At 38.3% G+C, this 21,877-nt stretch overlaps 1 protein-coding gene and 1 non-coding gene across 2 annotated transcripts in view; one reads left to right on the top strand and one right to left on the bottom strand.

Annotated features, from left to right (window-relative positions):
* LOC134531271 (paired mesoderm homeobox protein 2-like) overlaps positions 1-21,877 on the bottom strand; it is a 73,527-nt gene that overhangs the window by 27,199 nt on the left and 24,451 nt on the right. Inside the window, exon 2 of the mRNA XM_063366963.1 lies at positions 35-121. Coding sequence (XP_063223033.1) covers positions 35-121 — 87 coding nt within the window. The remainder of the gene's footprint in view (positions 1-34; positions 122-21,877) is intronic.
* On the top strand, positions 15,608-15,679 carry Trnaa-cgc (transfer RNA alanine (anticodon CGC)). The gene has a single exon. It is a non-coding gene; the product is annotated as a tRNA-Ala (tRNA).

Raw genomic sequence — 21,877 nt, 5'->3', positions numbered from 1 at the left:
CGGCCGCGCATTTCCAAACCCTAGGCTGACTCGCCGACGCATGCCTCATCGGCATCCGCGTCCGCCGCTTCCAGGTCACCTGACGTCGTGGAGCCATTTTCGGCGCGGCCGCACTCGGCGTCTGCAACACCCAGCCGCGCCTCTGCCACCCAACTCCCTGCTGGCTGCGCATTTCCAAACACTAGGCTGACTCGCCGACGCGCACCTGGACTGTGCTCTCGTTGGCCGCGCGTTAGGTGGAGAGGGGAGGGATATGACCGGTGGGGAAGGGAAGGGGGTCGAATAGAAGCAGTCCGGCATGACGACGAGAATATAACTATAAATTCGTGTTTGTCAATATGCATGTAGATATTTACAGAACATTATGTTAGTCATCTCTGCAATTAACAGTAATATGAATGAGTATGTAGATAGGTGCGGGGTTCAAAACTCGACAATAACTTTCAAATGCTTAATATTTATATGCAGCAGCCTTTATGTAGAATTTTAGTCGTTAACTGAATTTATTATTTGACGCTCATTAATTCCCATTTTCAAATAATTTAATTATTGTAAGCTCCTTGACGGCCATGAATGATGAGGCTCGCTCGAGGCGATTTCCGTCGGTCCAAGCCCAGCCCCTCTCGTGTTAAGGCTCAGTGCATAAGAGTGAGACGGAAAACCAGTAGGCCTACCCTTAACACAATGCAACATTGTCAATATTTATATCAATGAGCAACAATTTGCCAAAACGTTTTTTTTGGATTTTTGGATTTTTAGACATTTATATAAGCCATGTAACACTCTGTTTGAAATATACGGAATTCTTTTATTTATGCTTTTAACCTAGAATACCACCGTTTTAACTCAGGTTAAGCTGTGTCTATAAGCTGTCTACTTAATAGAACTAACTTATATATTTGGAACGAAAGAGTCAAAAAAAACATTTTATTACAATGTTTGTCCTTTAAATTTTTTGAAGTTATATTTCTTTAAGCGCGTTATGGAATAATGAGAATGAATTTGCACGATGCGCACGCTACATGCAAGGAAATTTTCATATGAAGATGGCGTATCCACGTGTATGAACATGGAACCAAATTATTGTGTGTCAAGTGAAACTTTCTGATAGTGAAACTAAAATAGCCATAGTAAAGAGCTATTTAAACTTTTAACAAACCTAAAAATCTTCCGTTAGGCTTCGTAACGTAGTGGTTAAAGTGCGCGGTTAATAAGCTATAGGGATTTGGTTCTAAATTCGGTAGTGGAAAAATTTTCACACTGCTATTTACTAGAACATACAAAGTGTTCTTTAAGCAAGTACGTTTTGTTTATCATATTGCTAAAATATTATTAAATATGTAGCTCAGTCCATTACTTAAAGTAACATTAATTTATTACGTTTCGCATAGGTAAAATTAAAACATTTTAAATACAAATAGTCAAACGTGTACGAAATCTAGGAAGTAATATATTTTTTAAGATTTTAAATATTAGAAATTTTTTTTATTGTGTAGTTATTGTAATTATTAGTAAAAATTGTGTTTACAATCTTATGGAAGTGTATTTATAAGTCTTTTTATTTGCATTTATATGTATGAATAGCTTTTTTTTTTCAAATAGAAATTGCATCAATTAATGAATATTTTTTGTTACAATAAAGCCAGATTTTACTGTCTTGAATAAAAAAAAGAAGTATACATGGTGGGATTTTGATAAACTCCACGACCCCGGAGAAACCCCCGGATGGCCTCCGCATGGGGAGCCCTAGAAAAGAAACGGACTCCCCAATTGGAAGCCTACCTAGAAGGTTTTTTATTTTCACTCACCATCTGTTTGGTAGTCTGACTTGTTGAAGATATTGTATTCCTATCTGTGCACGCATGTGTGAATATTTACAGGACATAGACAATTTTCTCCTTTCTCTTTTCATCATATTGACTTGTTTGTAGTGCTTGGCATTGTGGGAAAACAAACAAGGAGTCTAGCAAGATGGCGGTTTGTGTTAGTGGTTTGTAATTAGTTGTGGTGAAAATAAAATACATTATCCGGCAATAGATGTTGTTGAGTTTATACATCAAAACATAATTTTGGTCCTCCGGGCCGGATAAAAGATATGAGCAACCAGTTTTAAAAACATTTCTGTGTGTGTGTGCTATTGGTGTCATGGCGGCTTCAACAACCGAGTTACAGCTTATCATTTTTGACTATGTTATGGACAAAGTAAACGAAGTTAGTGCAATTTTAAAGGAAACAGCCAACAATCCAGATCTTTTTGAAGAATTTGCAATTGCGTTTGAAGAAGTCTCAGAAAAGAAAGACGAATTGCTGGCTAACTACTTTGCTTTGTGTGCAGTACCGCCGAAACCAGAAGTACGAACAGTTGATGAATTGGGGACAGCCTTTGTGACGTTCGAAAGGTTGTTTAGGCAGCTTCGTATTGAACATAATCGGTGTACAGTTAGAGCGGCAGACCTAACCTTTCGTGCAACATTCTCACGTGCAGTCCTGCCTCCACTTCCTTTGCCGGTGTTTTCAGGAAGCAGGGCAGAATGGGCATCCTTTTCTGAGCTTTTTAAATCCATTGTGCATCAAGATGTGTCACTCAGCAAAGTGCAGAAACTGCATTATCTTATTGGATGCCTGAAAGGTGAGCCAAGAGAGCTGGTAAGTAATTTACCCCTCACCAACGAAAATTACGAAGTAATTTGGTCATTGCTGGAAAAGAAATACCAGAATCTACGCATTGCTGCTACCATTCATGTTCAGAAAATACTTCATCTTCCATCTGTGCATTCTAACCCACCAGACTCATTATCCCGCTTTGTTAGTGTGGTGCAAGAAAATTTGAATGCATTAAGGGCTGATAATTTTCCAGTGTCTGAGTGGAGCTTTCTCCTACTGAATATTCTTCTTGAGAAACTAGACTCAAATTTACGTGAATCATTTGAAATAGCTGTGGAGCAAGATTTGCCCACTTGTGACCATCTCCTTGCATTCTTAGAGCGTCGTGCTGTGGCGAATGAAAATGTTAAACTACTTAGTGTTCAAGGGAATCATGAGGTTAAAACCTCTACAGTTGGTCGTAGCTACAAAAGGACTGCAACATTTAGTGTGAAACCACCCTTTAGACCAACCAGTGGCCGAAGCACTGCCCTCGTAGCAGTTGGAAATGTTCTGTGCTGTGCATTTTGTAACGAAAATCATTCACTTAGTAAGTGTGAACATTTTTTGTCTAAGAACATTGATGAGAGGATGCAGTTTGTGAAGGAGCAAAATATGTGTTTTAATTGTTTGAAAAAACATCATTATGCTCAGAGATGTTTATCAAAATTTTCATGCAATCATTGTCAAAAGAGACACCATTCAGTTTTGCACTTCAACCACAACAATCACCCAACTCAGCCAGAGAGTACTCAAAATGATACAAATGATACTCCAGCTTATGAACCATTTGTAAATAAATTACAATCGCTACATCTGTCAGGTGATAATCAGGATCAATCAACTACCATTTTATTAACCACTGCTCTTGTGCATGTGAGAGATGGAAGTGGACAGTTTCAAGTGGTAAGAGCCTTGCTAGATGGTGCTTCACAAACTACATTTTTGACTGAAGATTGTGTACAGCGGTTGGGATTGAAACGTCATCGTCAGAATGTCGAAATTGCTGGTGTTGGTCAGACTCCTGTGCCAGGGGCCAGAGGCATTGTCCATTGTTCAATAAAACCAGTGGATTCTCAACATATTCAGTTTAATGTAAAGGGCACAGTTCTATCTGAAATAACACATCCCATGCCTTGTTCAAGAATCTCACAAGGCTCAGTTACTCACTTCAAGGGTTTAAAATTAGCAGATCCATCATTCGACAAACCTGGGCCTGTTGACATGCTCCTTTCAGCTGATATCGTCAGTGAAGTGCTGACTGGAGCTAAATTACCAGGGGAGCCTAATGCTTTCCACTCTCTGTTTGGTTGGGTTGTGAGTGGTAAGGCCAAGTGTGAAACACATGTGAACCCACCTGTGTCATGCTTGATAAGAACAACTAACCTAGATGTACAATTACAGAAGTTTTGGGAAATTGAAGAAGTGCCATCAGTCGACCTTATATCAGATGATGACAAGAAATGTGTAGACCACTTCCTTGCAACACATGAACGCAATGCTGAAGGGCGATACATACTTCGTTTACCATTCAATCAGGAGGTGAAGGACATGGGTCATTCTTTGCACTCTGCTTTATCAAGATTTGAGTGCCTAGAGTGTAGGTTGAAGAAGTCACCTGATCTCGCGAGGGAATATAGCCAGTTTCTCAAAGAATATGAATGTTTAGGCCACATGACCCGCGTGACAAGCATTCAGCATATTCAGGGTCAAGATGATGAAATAGCCTATGTCATTCCTCATCATGCTGTACTCAAGGAATCAAGTTCTACCACAAAACTTCGTGTGGTGTTTGATGGGTCAGCAGCAACTTCTAAAGGCATCTCATTGAATGATTTGCTCCTTACTGGTCCAAAACTTCATAAAAACATTGGTGATATTCTTTTGAACTTTCGAACTAGGCCTGTTGTTTTCACTGCAGACATCTGTAAGATGTATCGACAGATTCAAATCCATCCTGATGACTGGAAATACCAGTGCATTCTATGGCGACCGTCTCCCGAAGAAAGTGTCCATGTTTATCAACTGAAGACTGTCACATATGGTTTAGCATCTTCTCCTTACCAAGCTTTGAGAACCTTGCAGCAATTGGCCTTGGACGAAGCCCAGCAATATCCTCAGGCATCAAAAACATTGTTAAGAGATGTGTTTGTAGATGACATTGTAACAGGAGCAAATTCTGTAGAAGAGGCAGTGCAACTTAAGTGTGAACTCGTGGACTTGTTAGCTCAAGGAGAATTTGAGTTACGTAAATGGTCATCCAACAATTCCAGTGTGTTGGAGGATATGCCTGTAGCACATTGCGAGACTCTCAGAAGCTTTGATCAAGACACAAGTCCAGCAGTTAAGGTTCTGGGCATTCATTGGTGTCCCATCACTGACGAGTTTATGTACCACATCAATGTACCCCATCTATCTGTCACAAAACGAGGAATTCTCTCCACCATTGCTAGGTTGTTTGATCCATGTGGATGGGTGTCCCCAGTTATAGTTTGGGTTAAAATATTGCTCCAGACTCTTTGGACACTGGGATTAGAATGGGATCAGCCAGTCACTGCAGAGGTTGCTCAACAGTGGTTACACTTCAGAACATCATTGTCTTCCCTGACTAATGTAAGGATTCCACGATATATCCATTTTCTGGATGCCTGCTGCATTCAGTTTCACGGATTTTGTGATGCCTCTGAAAAGGCATATGATGCAGTGATTTATGTAAGACTTGTGGACAAAACTGGTATGGTCTCAACCCATCTAGTAATCGCCAAGTCAAAGGTGGCACCGCTAAAGACATTGTCCATCCCCAGACTTGAGTTATTGGGTGCTATGCTGCTTGCTAAATTGTGGTTATATGTGAACACATTGTTTGAGAGCAGATTGGACAATTTTACTATGTACATGTGGTCAGATTCAACGACTGTGTTGTCATGGCTTAAATCATCTCCTCACAAGTTTAAGGCCTTTGTAGCAAACCGTGTGTCCGAGATTCAAGCTATCACACCCCCAGGCATTTGGCGCTATGTTCCCTCAGTGTGCAACCCAGCTGACTTAGCATCCCGAGGTGTTTATCCTGATCAATTGATTGAGAGTTCTCTGTGGTTTCATGGTCCAGATTGGTTGGTAGATTCAGACACAGAATGGCCTGTAAACAAATTTGAGGTATCACCTTTCCTAGAGCTTCCAGAATGCAAGCCGGTGCAAAGTCAGGCCCTTGCAGTGCAAGAGGACAGACAAAATGAATTGGTGAAATTGTTGGAAACATTTTCATCATTTTCAAAACTTAAGCGAGTAACAGCATGGATACTCAGAGCCAAAAGTGTATTCTCAAAACTCCCGCATTGTGATTCTAAGATATTGAAGTGTGAGGAGATGCAGTCTGCACTGATGTTTTGGATCCATGTAGTGCAACATCAGTATTTTATGAAAGAAATCAAACTCCTGAAGCGCAACGAATGTTCCAGTAATTTACGGAGTTTGTATCCATTTATTGACTCCCTCAGAATTGTCAGGGTGGGCGGACGTTTGCAATATGCTTGTTTGCCTGAAAGTACCAAACACCCAGTATTGCTTCCAGGAAAATGCCATCTTTCAAAGCTTATTGTAACCTTTTACCATGTCACATATCTCCATTCAGGACCTCAAGCTACTCAATCTCTCATTCAAAGGCAGTTTTGGATTGTGGGTGCTCGACATCTCATTCGGCACTGTATTCATCGGTGTATCTCATGTTTCAGGTTGACTGCAAGGTCTCCTGCACCTCTAATGAAAATCTCCCAAGTGTAAGATTCTCACAAGTGCGTCCTTTTCTGAAGGTTGGTGTGGACTTTGCTGGACCCTTTTCTTCTAAGACCACCAAAACACGTAAAGCCCCAATCAGTAAAAGTTATCTTTGTTTGTTTGTGTGTATGTCAAGTAAGGCAACACATTTGGAGGTTGTGTCCTCACTATGTACAGAAGCATTTCTAGCTGCTCTAAAAAGATTTGTATCTCTGAGAGGAACACCATCTGACATACATTCAGATCAAGGTAAAAACTTTATTGGTGCTGACAGACACATGAAAGAAATTCGTCAAGCCTTGTTTACTGAGCCTGCCTGGCAGATGCTGCAAGATCACCTAGCTGACCTCAACATTGTGTGGCACTTCAATCCTCCCGCTGGCCCACAGTTTGGAGGTCTATGGGAGGCAGCTGTCAAGTCGGCAAAGGTGCACATGAAAAGAGTTATTGGCAATCAAATACTCACATTTGAAGAACTGACCACACTCTTTACTGAAATCTCAGCAATTTTAAACTCAAGACCATTGTGCCCTTTGTCAGCAGATCCCTCAGAATTTGATGTTTTGACTCCTGGACATTTTTTGATTGGTGCTCCTCTTGTTGGCATACCGGAACAGGATCTATCCCACCTTTTGGAGAATCGTTTGGATAGATGGCAGCTCATCACCAAACTGAAGCAGTGCATCTGGAAACGCTGGAGCACCGAGTATCTCCACATGCTCCATCAAAGGACAAAGTGGAATACTGCAGTACCCAATGTTAAGGAGAATGCATTAGTGTTAGTGAAGGACTCGAACTTGCCACCCTTGAAATGGAGAACTGCCAGAGTTATCAAAACTCACCCGGGTAGAGATGGTGTTGTAAGAGTTGTCACACTGAGAACCTCTACTGGTGAAATTGTGAGACCTGTGACAAAAATTTGCCCTTTACCAATCTCCTAAACTTATGGACATAATCAGGAGCTTTTGTGATGTTGGATCTTATTCGTTTTGTGTTTTAATATCAAGGTTATGTATGAAGTATGGAAAAAAAAAATGTAATTTTTTTGGTGGGCGGTATGTGCACGCATGTGTGAATATTTACAGGACATAGACAATTTTCTCCTTTCTCTTTTCATCATATTGACTTGTTTGTAGTGCTTGGCATTGTGGGAAAACAAACAAGGAGTCTAGCAAGATGGCGGTTTGTGTTAGTGGTTTGTAATTAGTTGTGGTGAAAATAAAATACATTATCCGGCAATAGATGTTGTTGAGTTTATACATCAAAACATAATCAGACAAATGCCACCACTTGCCTGAGACAATCCGCCTTGGAGGAACCGAGCCGCGAACCCGAGTCCTACAAGTCAGACGCTCTACCCCAGAGTCAGAATGGCTTTCACAATACTAGTATTTATTTCACTGTGAGCTGGAACTCCCCGACACAAAGCGATCAACAAAGTTCACCATTTCTGAAAGAGAGCACCTGTTAGCATTTTATATATCACGGTTAGTTAACCCTCTACACCGGCTATATATATATATATATATATATATATATATATGTGTGTGTGTGTATATATATATATATATATATATATATATATATATATATACACACACACACACTGGAAGAGAGGGCTTAGCATTAATTTAACGGCTATCTCGTCTCGTCTGGTTGCAGGCAATCAATAAGAGTTGATGACCATGTCTGGAATAAGGCGAATCGTTACATTTATCTCTATTGAGCTAAGATGTATAGAAATTATATACATATATATATTAGATGATAATGTCTGAAGGCAAACTCTGAATTCAGCCAATAACTACAACTGACTAGCTTTTGATAAACACACATTAAAGCAAGCTCTGAATGTAGCCAATAACTATTGAAAGAAATCACATTGTTGCATTTATCTCGTGATTATCTGGTGACTTCTGAAAGCAAAATAATCAATTGTGATGACTAATCGTGAAATAGAGCAACTGGTGACATTAACCGCATGGTTAACTGGCCCTTTCAATTAATAAATATAGACGACGCCATACCTAAAAGAGAACGTCTAATTAATTTAGTTCATGATTAGCATTTTACTCTTGAAAACAGACCCTTAGTTACTATTTACTAACTGTTAGATGATCACTCCGAATCTTGGCTTGGTTCATTGCTCGTTGACCACTCCTAGAAATGAATATCCAAACTGTAGTACCCATACAGTCCAGTTTCGGGTGACTGTTAGTGGCAATTCCTGAACTCAAGAACTGACTTAAGTTGACCACGCCGAATAGCAAGATCTGTTGACAGTTAATTCTAGTTATTAGTCACTCTAAAATCCTGCTTGTTGTTCACTGCTATATGACTACACCTGAAAACATGCGACGAATTTAGACGACCACTCCAGTGGCATCTGGAATGTAGTTTACTAAACTTCAAGGAAAGTACCTAGTTAATTTAGTTAACTTCAGACCCACTACTACTATTATAATTTGACTACAGGCTATAGTTGTTTGTTAGTTTCCCATACGTACAAAATAAAGCGCTGAATTCATCTCACAACTCTTGGAAGGGGCTGAAAGCAATAACTTCTCAAAATTTCATCATTTCGTTGAACGTATGGTTCTCAACAAACATGAATATTAAAAATAAATAATATTAATATATAAATTATACAACTTACACGATTGTAGATATCTATATACACGTACAGTTTCTTGTGTACCGTGCATAAAATGTTTGGTATGGCATTTCACACAGAACGTATCCAGTGTATATAACTGAATACGGGAACGGCTCTACCAATAAACAGAAGCATTTTTGAAACTATGTTCACTGACATTTTTGCCTCCCCTTCATGTTCTGCTCACGTACCTGTTTTCTCTTTTGACGTGTATTCTAGCAAAGCGACTATACATTTTTTAATGTTATTTTTGTAGGTGGTTAATTTTAACATCCGGCCTTATACCATAAACGAGGTAATGCCCAGCATATTAAAAAAAAAATCATGAAAATGAAGCACTAGCGTGAATGTGAAATGTTTCATTCTTCGTATATGTTGCTTAAATGCCAATCCTTTAATTTGTTGTTTCGTAATGGTACCAAATCGGCTGATTCTTCAATGCTCATGACCCAATTAGTGATCCCGAAGGATTTATAAAAATCGTCGTATTACGTCGTTTCATTTGCTCGAGAGCCAATTGTGTAAAACACAAAAAATAATTGCCGGTTTATCACGACGGATTGTTTTTTTTTTATTTACCCGTCCTCCGTTTACACGGCTTGCCACCCATCTCCGGGCGCCAAACCCTAACAAGGCATTACCAATTTGGTTGATGCCGAACGTTCGGATACAACGCAATAAAAAATGCCGAACAGTCTATAATACCCTTCGTCGACAATGTATCTCGAAAGCGCCGTTGGGAAGAAGGGATTATTTTACGTTTGCCATGTACATTTCGATGTGGGCAGACGTTAATCCTTTGGTCGGTGTTGCGTTCATCCAAGGGAGAAGTAAGGGCGTTTTAAACTGTACGAACCGAAGAGAAGAGAGTATTTGATTTTTTAAAAAAACTTACTGCTGATACAACTACGTCACTAATACGTAAGCTGCAGCGGACTAACGAGTCTAGGATATGTGCATGCTGTTTATTTGTAGTTATATGAACTAACAGCCAGCATAACTGGCTTTCGGTGCGAGGGGTCCTGACTTTCGAGTCCCGCGTATGGCGTCAGTGTAAATTTGCATCACTTAAATTGTTCACAGATTTGTCGAAGAGTGCGACGCTCGCTGGTGATTCTAGCGTGGTATCGCCTCTAAGCGCAAGATAGTCTTCTCTGCGTGCATATGGCAAGTATCATATTCGAGCGATTACCATAACATCATGCATTACGGATAAATGAAGATGAAGGCGTAATGCAAGTCCCTTTAGAGATCTCACGAATCTGTACCAGATTTTTCATGCCTAAAAACTATCGTGAAAATATGCGTTTTGGCCATCTTCAGTCTTATAAAATTACAGTCTAAAAACGAAATATGAAAACAGAACTACTCATTAGTATTCTTAAAAGTTTTTCGTAAGCAGACACCACGCTGATATCATGAGCAGGTTTCAAAACGCGTTGATTTCTTTTTCCTGAAGCTCTGCAAACCGCATGTGTGTCCACGTAGGTGGGTTCCTTAAGAGGGCAGGAAAAGGAATCATCAACGAACCAAGCATTAAAAAAAATACATGTTTGAAAGGTCACGTCACTCGCCTCCAACCAAGGCGATCCGGGTTCAAATTCCAGCGGGGTCAAACCAGGATTTTTCTCAAAGGGCAAAACTTGGCGGACGTTGCCATGGTACGCTGTAGTTGGTGTTAAACTGTAAACTCAAAATTGTTGAGAATATACTGCGAGCATTCGTAATAATTAAATGCTCAATAAATTGGCATCTCGAAACAAACCGCCGCAATACCGATCTCTGCAGTGCTTCACGAGCTATGCGCGTCAGTGGGCGTAACCAACGATAATGCTGTACTAATAGCAACTACATGACATTAACTAAATACATTATATATACACATATAAGTACAAACACATGCTTATAAAAACTTGTCGAATAGCTTTTGATGACTGTTTGGATTTCTTTTCTTTTTCACACTCATTCAACACTTAATAATACATTATTTATGTGTTTTACGCAAAACCTTTCCACTGGTAAATATTTTACACTACATTATAATGGTTGCAAATAACTGACAGTTAACTCCGTCATTATATCCTTCCTTTGATCCTTCCAAAGTTTTTTTTTTTAAATTTTTATTTCACCAAGAGCACCGTGTATTTCTTAGTTAAAAAAATAAAGTTAAGCCTATTGGAAGGAATCATTATTATAATTGTGAAAATATATTTAAACGTTGGGTCACAGGTCACAGGTCACAGCAAATACTTAATTTTTCACACTTTATTTACAGTATACCTGTAGTTGTATGGATATTTTAGCCCACTGCGTAATACATATACGAATGTCCACGTATAAATGTACCTATGTTTAATTTCAATGTTCAAGTTACCCTCAAAGACTCCCCAATTTAAATTTAAAACTTGAAAGACAAAGTAACTTGAAATTTTTTTCGTTTAGTCTTTACATGGTCATTTTTTTTTTTTTGTGGTTTAAGTATGCAATACAATGGAAATAAAGAAACTTTTCTCATACAATTTCTTTTGGTATCACGATCTGTAAAAATCTTTGGGGGTCATGTTTCTGAGGGAAGGGGGAAACAAAACGATAGCTAGAAAATAACAAGGAGTTTAAAGATAGCTAAACTTTTAATTTCGCTGCATTAAAACAGCCATCCCAATTCACCAAGTGATTCACAAACTAATTTATAATTTTGTTAATAATTTATAAACATTATAAAGTTTTGGAAACTTTATGTTGCAGTGTTTTTTTCCCCTAATCGTAGTTATATCTTCGTGAATAATACATACTACGGTATTTTATTTTTCCGAAAATGTATAGGAATATCATGTTTTACGTCCCACCTCCGTTTTCCCAGTCGTGGATTTTTTTTTGGCCTAACTTATTCCAGTAAATAAAATTTTATGTGTATTGTCTCTACTTTTTTCATAAACGAAAATAGCGCGTCATTATAAAAGAACCGGTAATATAATACGACTGGCGATTTCAATCCCTGGAATCTCAACATGTGCCTCTATCTGTATATGACATTCCCCGGTGTACGGATGAGTATTCAATATAAATTAATGAAAACATATTCGAAAAGGGAATGGCTGTAGGAGAGAGAGAAATAAAGCAAGAGAGAGCGAGAGAGAAAGAAGTGCTGGCATGGAAACGAGCATGTGAATGCTGGGTAGGGAGGAGGGGAGAAAAATAAAAATTCGAGAACAGAACAGGCCTTAATCTTCGGCTTTACGTTTTCGAAAACGACCGCACGATTACGTTTTCGGCAGAACGCCCGGTATGGGTGAAGAGGGAGGGGGGAGTCGGGTTTAGGACGAGGAAGGGTGATGGAGAGTGGAGGGGGAGTCGTTTATTGGGGGCGAAGAGGGGTGTTGGAAGGGCTTGGCTAAAATCGCAGTCCCCGTCTGTGCCCGCGTTTGTTGGCTCCAATAAATAAAATTCAATTCCGCCATTTCCCGCTCCGCTAATTCCGAATTTTTTTTATGTGACTTAATGGAAAAGCCAGTGGTCAGAAATCCATTGAACAAACTAATTTCGGGGCAAAAACCACCCCTTCGCTTCTTATTTGGAGAACGAAGAGCGGACGAAGAGAGGGGTTTGGGGTGGTTCCGCGCACGAGAAGGTGGTGTGTCGCTCCCAACCCCCCATCACCCCCTCACCCTAGCTACATCCCGCTAAACCCTTTTTGATGAAAACCCGCTCACACACACACACACACGCATGCTGGAATACACGGACATGTATGTATGTGGAGCTCGCACGTGTCTGAAAAGGTGCGTCCGCCAATCCCGTCGGCGCAGCGCTAGCACAGGGACTCGGAGGGAGACCCGAACTAATTGAAAACTGCTTTGCATCATCGTCTGAAAGTTAGTATTCACATTTAATGAATGAGCTGACAAAAAAAAAGCCGCTTTCGCTTCAATGGGTTTACGGTTAAATGGCCGCCTGGACATTGCAGTCTAGACCGTCTCTCTCGGTCTCCTAACGTCCGCGAGTTGAAACAGAAACACGCGCGCACAGAGAGAGAGAGAGAGAGAGAGAGAGAGAGAGAGAAAAAAGAGAAAAGTACACTGTAAAGTCATCTAGTAAGAAAACCCGGATTAGACCAGACAGAAATAGCTCGCATACACTGAAATTCCCCGGTTTCACATCGATTGTCATTAGCATGACTTCACGCTTCGTTGAACCAGAAAGAAAGACAACGCAGTCCATTGCAACTATACGAATTGACAATCTACCGCGGCCAACAGTAAGAAGCCACCGCAACATTTGCCTGCAGTGACTTCGGGAAACCACAGGATGGCCAGATGGGGACTTGAACACGAGTCCTACTAAATTGTGTCCTTTGTTTTACCTTGTTAATGTATTTACAATCTGACATACGATATAACTTATTGTTTATATTTTTAAAATAACGTTTGTTTAAGTTAAGAATTATTTTTGCAAATAAAATATTATTTATTTTATAACTATTATATTAAATAACGAACTTTGCTACAAACTAATAATACAATTTCAATTGTGCGGATGTAGATATTTTAATGAACAGCTTCAAATTATTCATCCCACTAAAGAGTTATCAGGAGGATGAAATACGTATGTAGTTATGTCCCTCTACTAATTTATAAGCGCACAACTCCATCACACACTTCACAGTTGTAAATTATCTTCAAAATTCATGAAGAAAATTAATCACACAATTTTAAACTACTTCCTTCAGTCACTTATAAACTGAATTAAAGAATAAGGAAATACAATTATTTAACATTTAGGCCTAAAAGTCATAAAAATACAGTGCCACGAACGTTTTTTAGAAGCCACATAAAACGTACAGAAGATTACTAAATTAAACTTTCCAAACAAAGTCACACTAGATTCAAAACATTTTAGTAGAAGTCTAAAGTGAAATTTACATATTTTTCATACAAAATCATACCTCCAATTAACACAAGCTACAGCTCTTGTTATTATGTTTAAACATTAATATATACCTACATAGGTGTTTTTTTGTTATTAATAATCGTAGCCATATAGGATAAACTGCTTCCTGCTATAGAATGCTTAGGTAACTCATTCCAATATTTTATTTTATAGATGGTTAAGCTTTGATTTAAATTGTCACGAGTACATTATTTAAACCACCAACAATCCTGGAAAGTACACAGAGTGATTGGCGAAGTAATTTATGGTTTATTGCTGATTTCTAGCTCATAGATAAACTCATCTGCTTCGTACTATTAGGCTACATCTTCAATATATTTTATTCTAAAGAGGGTTATGTATTAATTATAATTATCATAATAACATTCTTAAAGCGTTAATGAACTTGAAAGAGGAGTTTAGAGGTGATTATCGTAGTAATTATTATTTATGGTTTACGGTTAAATCCCACCCAGAAATTAGGTACATTATAATTGGTAAAATATTGCTGATTTTAAGCTCAGCAATGCCGGTTAAGGTGCTTCCCAAAATAAGTCTAACACAGAGCCATCATTTGTTTAAAAAAATGTTTTTAAAAGTTCTTAAAACATGTGCGGACATGCCTATAAATTTTAGAAATTATCAATGAAGTAATTTATGAATAAATATTATCATTAAAAATATAAAAGCATTAATTTTTTGGCTAAAATGTGATTTTTTTTAATTCAATAATTAACTAGCTGTAATGCTAACTTTAGCAAATGTTTAACTTACTTTAAACATTTTTGTAAAGAAGCAAAGGTGAACTCTATAATGTATAAATCACAGTTTATTCATTCAGATCGTTTAAAAGCATCATATTATCCTTGCTAGATACTTAAAATAATATATACATATATATCCGTATTTTACTCGTGTGTGTAATGCACATAAGATAACTTGGTCATTGTAAATATCTGCACCTTAACGTAAATTATATATTTTACAAAGCTGTAATAGTATAGGATCAAGTTTTATTAGTACCAATGTTTTTCAATGAGGTTTTTCCTGATTAAAAATTACATAGAATTGTATTTCATCCCGTTTTTAAAAGAACTCATACATCTGTTAAATTAGTGTACTGACACAGAGAGATAAATTATGTCCACAATAATAAATTATAGCATCAGTTTTATCTAGGAACGATATTATTATATCTAGCTAAAGAGTGCTTAAATAACCTATGGGGTATATTTTATACTTTAAAGCAACTGCTTAACGGATAAAAGGAATGCTTTGTGTTTGGTGAAAGAGTGCACAGCGTTGTTGAAATCAGAGGATAAAGTTTTGCTGCAAATTAGAGACAGCCATTATTTTATAAATTTCTACTCCGTAAATTACCACTTATTCCCTCTAATTTGGGCTTTTTTCATCAAAACGTTAATTTCAAAAACAGTTCTTTGTGTGCGGTGAATTGAGCAGGCCTAAGTTGATAAAAGATTAAATATGTCGTTAACATCAACGGAGAAAATGATTGCTATGTTTCCTATGGCTTGACAATCTATTATACTCTGGCCCTGCGTAGTCCAAAGTAATCGATCAAACTCACAGGATATAGATCACACTACAGGGGGTGTAGCTCAGTGGTAGAGCGCCTGCTTCGCATGCAGGAAGCCCTGGGTTCAAATCACAGCTCCTTCATCGAGGTAAATATTTTATCTTAATATATGTTATGTAATTAGCAGTAATTTTTTTGCAGAATTTGTTGGTTGAAACGCGTTACTTTTAGAAAAATCAAAAGATCAATTTGAAAGTTTGACTAGGTTGCGGTAAGTAAAAATTTTTATAGCAAAGTTCTATTATGTTTTTATTTTTGGATAAATCTATACTTGTGCAAATTTATTTATAGTATTTTTTCCACTGGAATATGTGTTTAAACTATCCAGCGTCAGTAATTAGTTGATCACTCATTCAGTTTCTTTGCCACAAGCTTAGTATAAATACGTCGCGCACAAAGAAGGTATGACAATTTAATACATGTAGGTTTCTTGTATGACTTCTATAAAACTAAAAAAAATTAAAACATACGGAAACCCGATAAACTGTGATTTCAATAAGTTAGCAGTGATTTCCACAGCTATTGCAGTACGTTTCACACACACACGCCCAGGCATAGATTTTCAAAAAGTTCACGGTTCGTTAACTCGTTAACTCGTTGCGAGTTGACAATCAATCAACAGATTATTCTTAAGCGGAATTTTTGTAAACAGGAATTCACTGGGTTGAATATCAGTTTGAGAATTCAAATTTTTTAGCTTTCATTTGTGAGGAATGGAATCGTTAACTCTGCAACACCTTCGTGGGGCGGGTGTGCTATCATAATGGCGTGGCTGAGTTCAGCTCCCTTTTGGGCTGGTTACTGCTCTGTCCACACGGCGTGGTGTCTCGTTGGAGCAGCTCACTTTTCTGAGGCGTGCTCAAGCCCGCGTCGCTCGTGGGATTCTGCAATTCTTGAAAACTTTCACCTTCAGCTTACGAAGAACACTGGTTACAAATTATCCAAGGATCTACGTCAATTTACGGCTATCGTCCTAAATTTACGAACAACGAGCTCTCTTTCTTTGGGAATGAATCCAAAAATAGTCTTGGTATATTAACCAAACATTCTGAAACGGGCTATAAAAGTCTACAGCAAGAATATTCTGCTTTTGTCCACGCGTGTGTTAACCTTCGTTTCGAACGAAACATCCAACTCGGAAGTCGAAATCCGATTCAGTTTCTACGAATATTCAGTTTTTTGAAATTACAAAGAACTCTTTGTTTATTTGAGTTAAATTCATCGTTTAAAAGTCCTTAGGTTTACTGTAATTCCTAACAGTGTGGTTTAAATAATGTTTAACGTCGAACAGAGGCTAAATGCTCAGTATTACAAGCCATGTTGGTTTGTTTTTCATTTTATCGTCATTATTCTTATTATTTAAGGGCTCTTTTTGAAACATTTAACACGATAACTCCCTTACGGGTTTCTTTCCTGTCACTAATATTTTCAACAGATATTTTACTGAAAGTTGCGCAAGTGTTAATTTATTGCCTTTTCTTACACTGAGCCATAAGACGTAGCTTTATCTAGGAATCAAACATGAAATTACATATTAACAAATTACAGAAATTACTGATAATCCTCTACCAGTTTAGCATCCAAGTTTAGTACTAGCATGAACCATATAAAATATTAAATTAACTTTTAAAATATTAAATTTAGTTAAATACTTGCCTAAACCATATTAAATATTGTTTTAAATATAAACATATTAAGATATAATGTATATTATTATCACTTGCGCGACGTTTTACATCATTTATATTACTTAATGAATATCTGTTGATAATATTGGTGACAGAATAACCAACTAATATTTAAGTTAATAATCTAGGTAAGATTTCAGAAACAGCCCATAAATAATAGAAGTGGTAATAAAATTAAAACAGAAACCGACGTGACGTGTGAGACTTAGCCTTAAGACTGTTTTACGTGGCTCATGGTCTATGTGGCTTCAGTACGTAACGTATTGAATAAAGTATCGGTTGGGCGTAATCGTGATTGAATCCAACAAATGTTTTCTGTATATTTAACAAAATTCAATGCTGTGACCATGTCCATTTTTAAATGCTTGCTTTATGCAAATTGTGTTATAAAATTCTTATCAAACAAGTGTTTTTAACTTAACTGAAAAATCATGTAGGTACGTATTTGTGTGTTTTCTTTACTCGGTTTTTAAATTTATCAGTATCTCTTTAAAAACAAAACTTATATTGATCTTTCCAGGAAACTATTTTTTTTTTAAATCGTTGCCATATCAATATAAAAATGGTGATTCTAGGTGGCCATGATTGATAGCGAGTCACGCTCATTCAGTGAGTGTCTTGTGTTCGATCCCGACAGCCAGCATGGCTCTCATTAATGAGAGCCAAGTCTGCAACCAATTGGTTCGGCGCCTACATTAATCTTGCAGGTCCTATCGCCATAAGTTCTTTCAATGTTCAATGTTATTAACTTATGTTTGTTTATGTTATTTATAGTGCAAATTCTGAATTTCAGGTCTTAAGCTATTAGGTTAGGTTAGTTTAGAATTGTAAGTTTATAAAGAATGAGTTTTGTGTATTTATGTAGTACTGTGGTTAAGTGTAAAAGAAGCCTTTAACACCTTAACTTCGCCATTAAGTCAATAAATATATAAATAACAATGCGACGTATAACCCTAACAAACAATCAAGCAAATAAGCCAGCACAAAAGTGTGATCGTTAGCAACAATTTTAAAAATAATTCTGGGTAGGCTGTACTGGTACTACGGCCGCCAGGGGTTTGATTCGTGGATTTAAATCGCGCTGAACGGGAATTTAGTGTATAAAATAAATATAATAATTTTAATATAATAGATGTTGCTTCATTTTTTCACGTGAATTCAATGAACGTCTTACTTGACGGTCGGGCGGCCACGCCGGAAATTTTTTTTATAAACGATATAATGTTTCCGAGTTTCTGCAAAACTACGGAAAGTGGCCTTCACGACTGCAAGAATTATTTGCTAGTTATTTGTTGCGGACTCAATCTATCAGCCTTTCTTCCATTGCTTAATGGGTCTCTTTCTTGAGAGTTTGGCGGCTGACAAAAAATAATTGCTACACCAAACCGTGACAAACTCGGCCCATCGCTCACAACCTCTGGCTCAACTCAATCCATATCAACACCAGAATCATAAGAGACCACATAAGTTCCTGCATTCCCCGTTGCTTCTCGCGAGGCAGTCGGCTGAGGCTCGCTCGAGAGCAAATTTCGCGCCTCGATCGGGGGCTCGTTTTGCCCCACTGGCTCATTTCTCTCGGCTACTTTTTGCCTCATTCGATACTTGCGACACTTCTATCCATTTTGTATTGCTTCTACTCGGGTTATTTAGCTTGTTTTCTTTCTTTTCTCCAACATAACCGGTATTCGCTTAGGCATTTTGCGATTCAAGGCTAACTTAGCTAACTTAGGCTAACTTTGATTCAAGGCTAAGTTAGTAACTTAACTTTATAGTTATTTCTTTCAACTATCACCACTCAGTGCGTTCTCACGAGCAACTTATTTTACATGACGCAAATCGTCCAATTACTTTCAGAGTTACAGCTCTCATTGTATTCAATTCGGTGCTTCCCACCAACGCTCATTACGTCATCACTGCTAATGTTAACCGGATGTGTTATACGTAACGACCACGAGCAAAGTCTGCTCTACTAACATATGTTTATTTCAACCCTGTAGCTTTCATAGTTTACGAGTTTTAAGCGGTGTCGAATCCTCAGCTTAAGTGACACCTAACCCGAGATTAAAGACATTCAGTTTTCTGTCGGAAATTCATGTCAAAAAGTCAATTTTTGAATTCTTCTACTTTATTTTTCATCTCGCCTAAAGCAACGTGTAACGTATCTGTTCCTTTCCCCCGGGAAAGTATTGCGACTGTTGGTTATCGGAACCGTATTTCGCAGTTCTGCAAGTCATCGGGTTCACGGTTGAAACAGAATAAGATTTAAGTACAAGCCATTAGCCGGCAAGAGAGTTGAGTTAACGTATGACAAATGACTGTCTCAGATAAATACCGAGGTCGTTAACGGAATAACTGTAAGCGGTCGCTGGTGAAAGCGTGTCAAAATACCAACGCCCATGTCCATAACAGCATCTCGAGACACTGGTGGTCGTTAGCTGTGCAGTCAGTTCAGAAAGCGTTAATACACACGACTGAAGCAGGGATGTCAATACAAAATTTCTTTGTTATTTAGAAAGGAAGTGTATGTGTCGGTCATACAGGCCATGTTTGTTATTTACATTTTCTTGCAATTGCTATCATTTGAGAGCTTCTTCTGTAGATTTATTGAGATAGTGCTCTTCAATTTCATAGTTATTTAATCTCAATTTTCCTCAAAATAAATTTCCTAGATACCATGGGCGGTGATGCGGGGAGGGGGCGGGGGGAGTGAGTGGGCTGGCAATACGACAGCGCTTGAGCTTGCAATATTGTGACTAAGAAAAGGGGTTGATAATTTATCTCAATATGGTCAAAACAATATTTTATTGAAATCTTTCTGTATATTATTATTTTTTTTAGCTTATTGCTTGCAAATGGGTCAAAATAAGGGCAGTATACAACCTTCAGGCACCTCATCGAGAGATGATAAACGAGAAACAATCAGATATTTACCTCACCGCGATCATATAATTTCCTTGTGCGTTGTGTTTGCTTGTACTAATAATTGTAGTAAATCGTTCGAAACTTCTGTTAATCCTGATAAAATGACTAATAATGATTTAATACGGTAGCAACACTTAATATGACGAGCATTTGACAGTACTTTTATCAGAGAAAGATAACGCAATATTTTATTCGATGAGAACCACAAATTTAATTTAAAAAATTTTATTTGAAATGTAATGAAAATTATCTGCAATATGAATTTATTTGACGTTCTCCTATTGTATAACACGATTAGACAAAACCAGCAATCGGCAGAACAACACAATTGAATAAATACACACAGGACAAAAAAACAACAACACTGACATAGAAATTCATCAAATTCACTCGCAGTCACATATTCATTGGGGGAAAAACACCAACACACAAAACCCAAAAACCCAGCAAATTCATAATAAAACATAAATTTGTACTATCATTCTTTTAAATGATATAGCATCGAAATAAATACAATCAATGACCTAACAAATGGATCTCGTGGGTAAAAAGGGACTAAAAAATAAAACTAAAACTCTCTAAAAAAGAAAAAAATATCAAAATGCGAATGTATAAAAAAAATACACTACGAAAATAAACAAGGAGATGAAAGACAACATTGCTATGTTTTTTTTTACCCTCCTGTTTTCATTTTTCCGTATTTTGACAAGTAGCCTTTTTTTTTTTATCACGATTACCATCCGCTGAATTGGGGTCGTTTTGATGCAACAATTTTCATATCAGTGACGCAATAATCGTGCATGAGACATATGTTTCCCGCGGTGACCCCAGACTCCCGACAGCACCGGTCACGAGTTACGTATCTCCCCCCTCCCCTCCCCGGCACAACTCAGTAGGTCTGGCGACGAGTGGCCGAGGCATAGCTCGTTCCACCTCGCCGGCGAGAGCGGCCTGGAGCCGGGGCACAACATAGCCCGTTCCACCTCGCTTGCCCGACGAGGACCCGCCACCCGCCGCGGCCTCCAGGTCCGGGAGAGGGCGCCACCCGGGGCGGGCGACGCTCTCTGCGGTGTTCTCGAGAGCGCTGGTCGCGGCCGACACCCTCCCCCCTTTCTCGGTGAGCCGTCACAGGCGAACGCCGCTGAAAGGCAGCGCCCCACAATCACGCAGGGGTAAATATTGATGGCGGCGCGGGCGACGGTTTCGACCTCGCTGCGTCCTGTTTTCTCCTCCTCCGAGAAGTGTCGCTGCGGGTCGCCGGCGGCTCTTCAGCTGCGGCAACCCCCCCTCCCCCCCCCCCCAAACCATGCTTCGCATATCGCCGCTACGAGCACAGGGGCTTTGTTCGCGCCGGCCACGAGCTTTATTAACACTTCTGCAACGAGAGAGGTGTAACAAGTTTAGATAGAGGGAAAACTATTGTGGGTGTAGAAAGTGCCAAGATTGTAAATATTTCAATTTGAACGCAAAAGTGCTAATAAAAGAACATATATGTAGTAAAATAACCATAATAACCTTCCATTTATTTTATGCTAAAATGTTACATAGTTGTATGTATTTTAATTTCTGGTTAATATTTTTGTATTATATAACTTTGATTTTTATTTCGTTTAGTTTTTTTTTCGATTGATCTAATTAAATATTTTATGAACATTTTTTTCTTAAATATTA

Source organism: Bacillus rossius, chromosome 3 (assembly GCF_032445375.1).
Source record: "Bacillus rossius redtenbacheri isolate Brsri chromosome 3, Brsri_v3, whole genome shotgun sequence".
Lineage (NCBI taxonomy): Eukaryota > Metazoa > Arthropoda > Insecta > Phasmatodea > Bacillidae > Bacillus > Bacillus rossius.
Note: the sequence above shows the minus strand (reverse complement) of the source record. Positions and strands in the feature narration are given on the sequence as shown.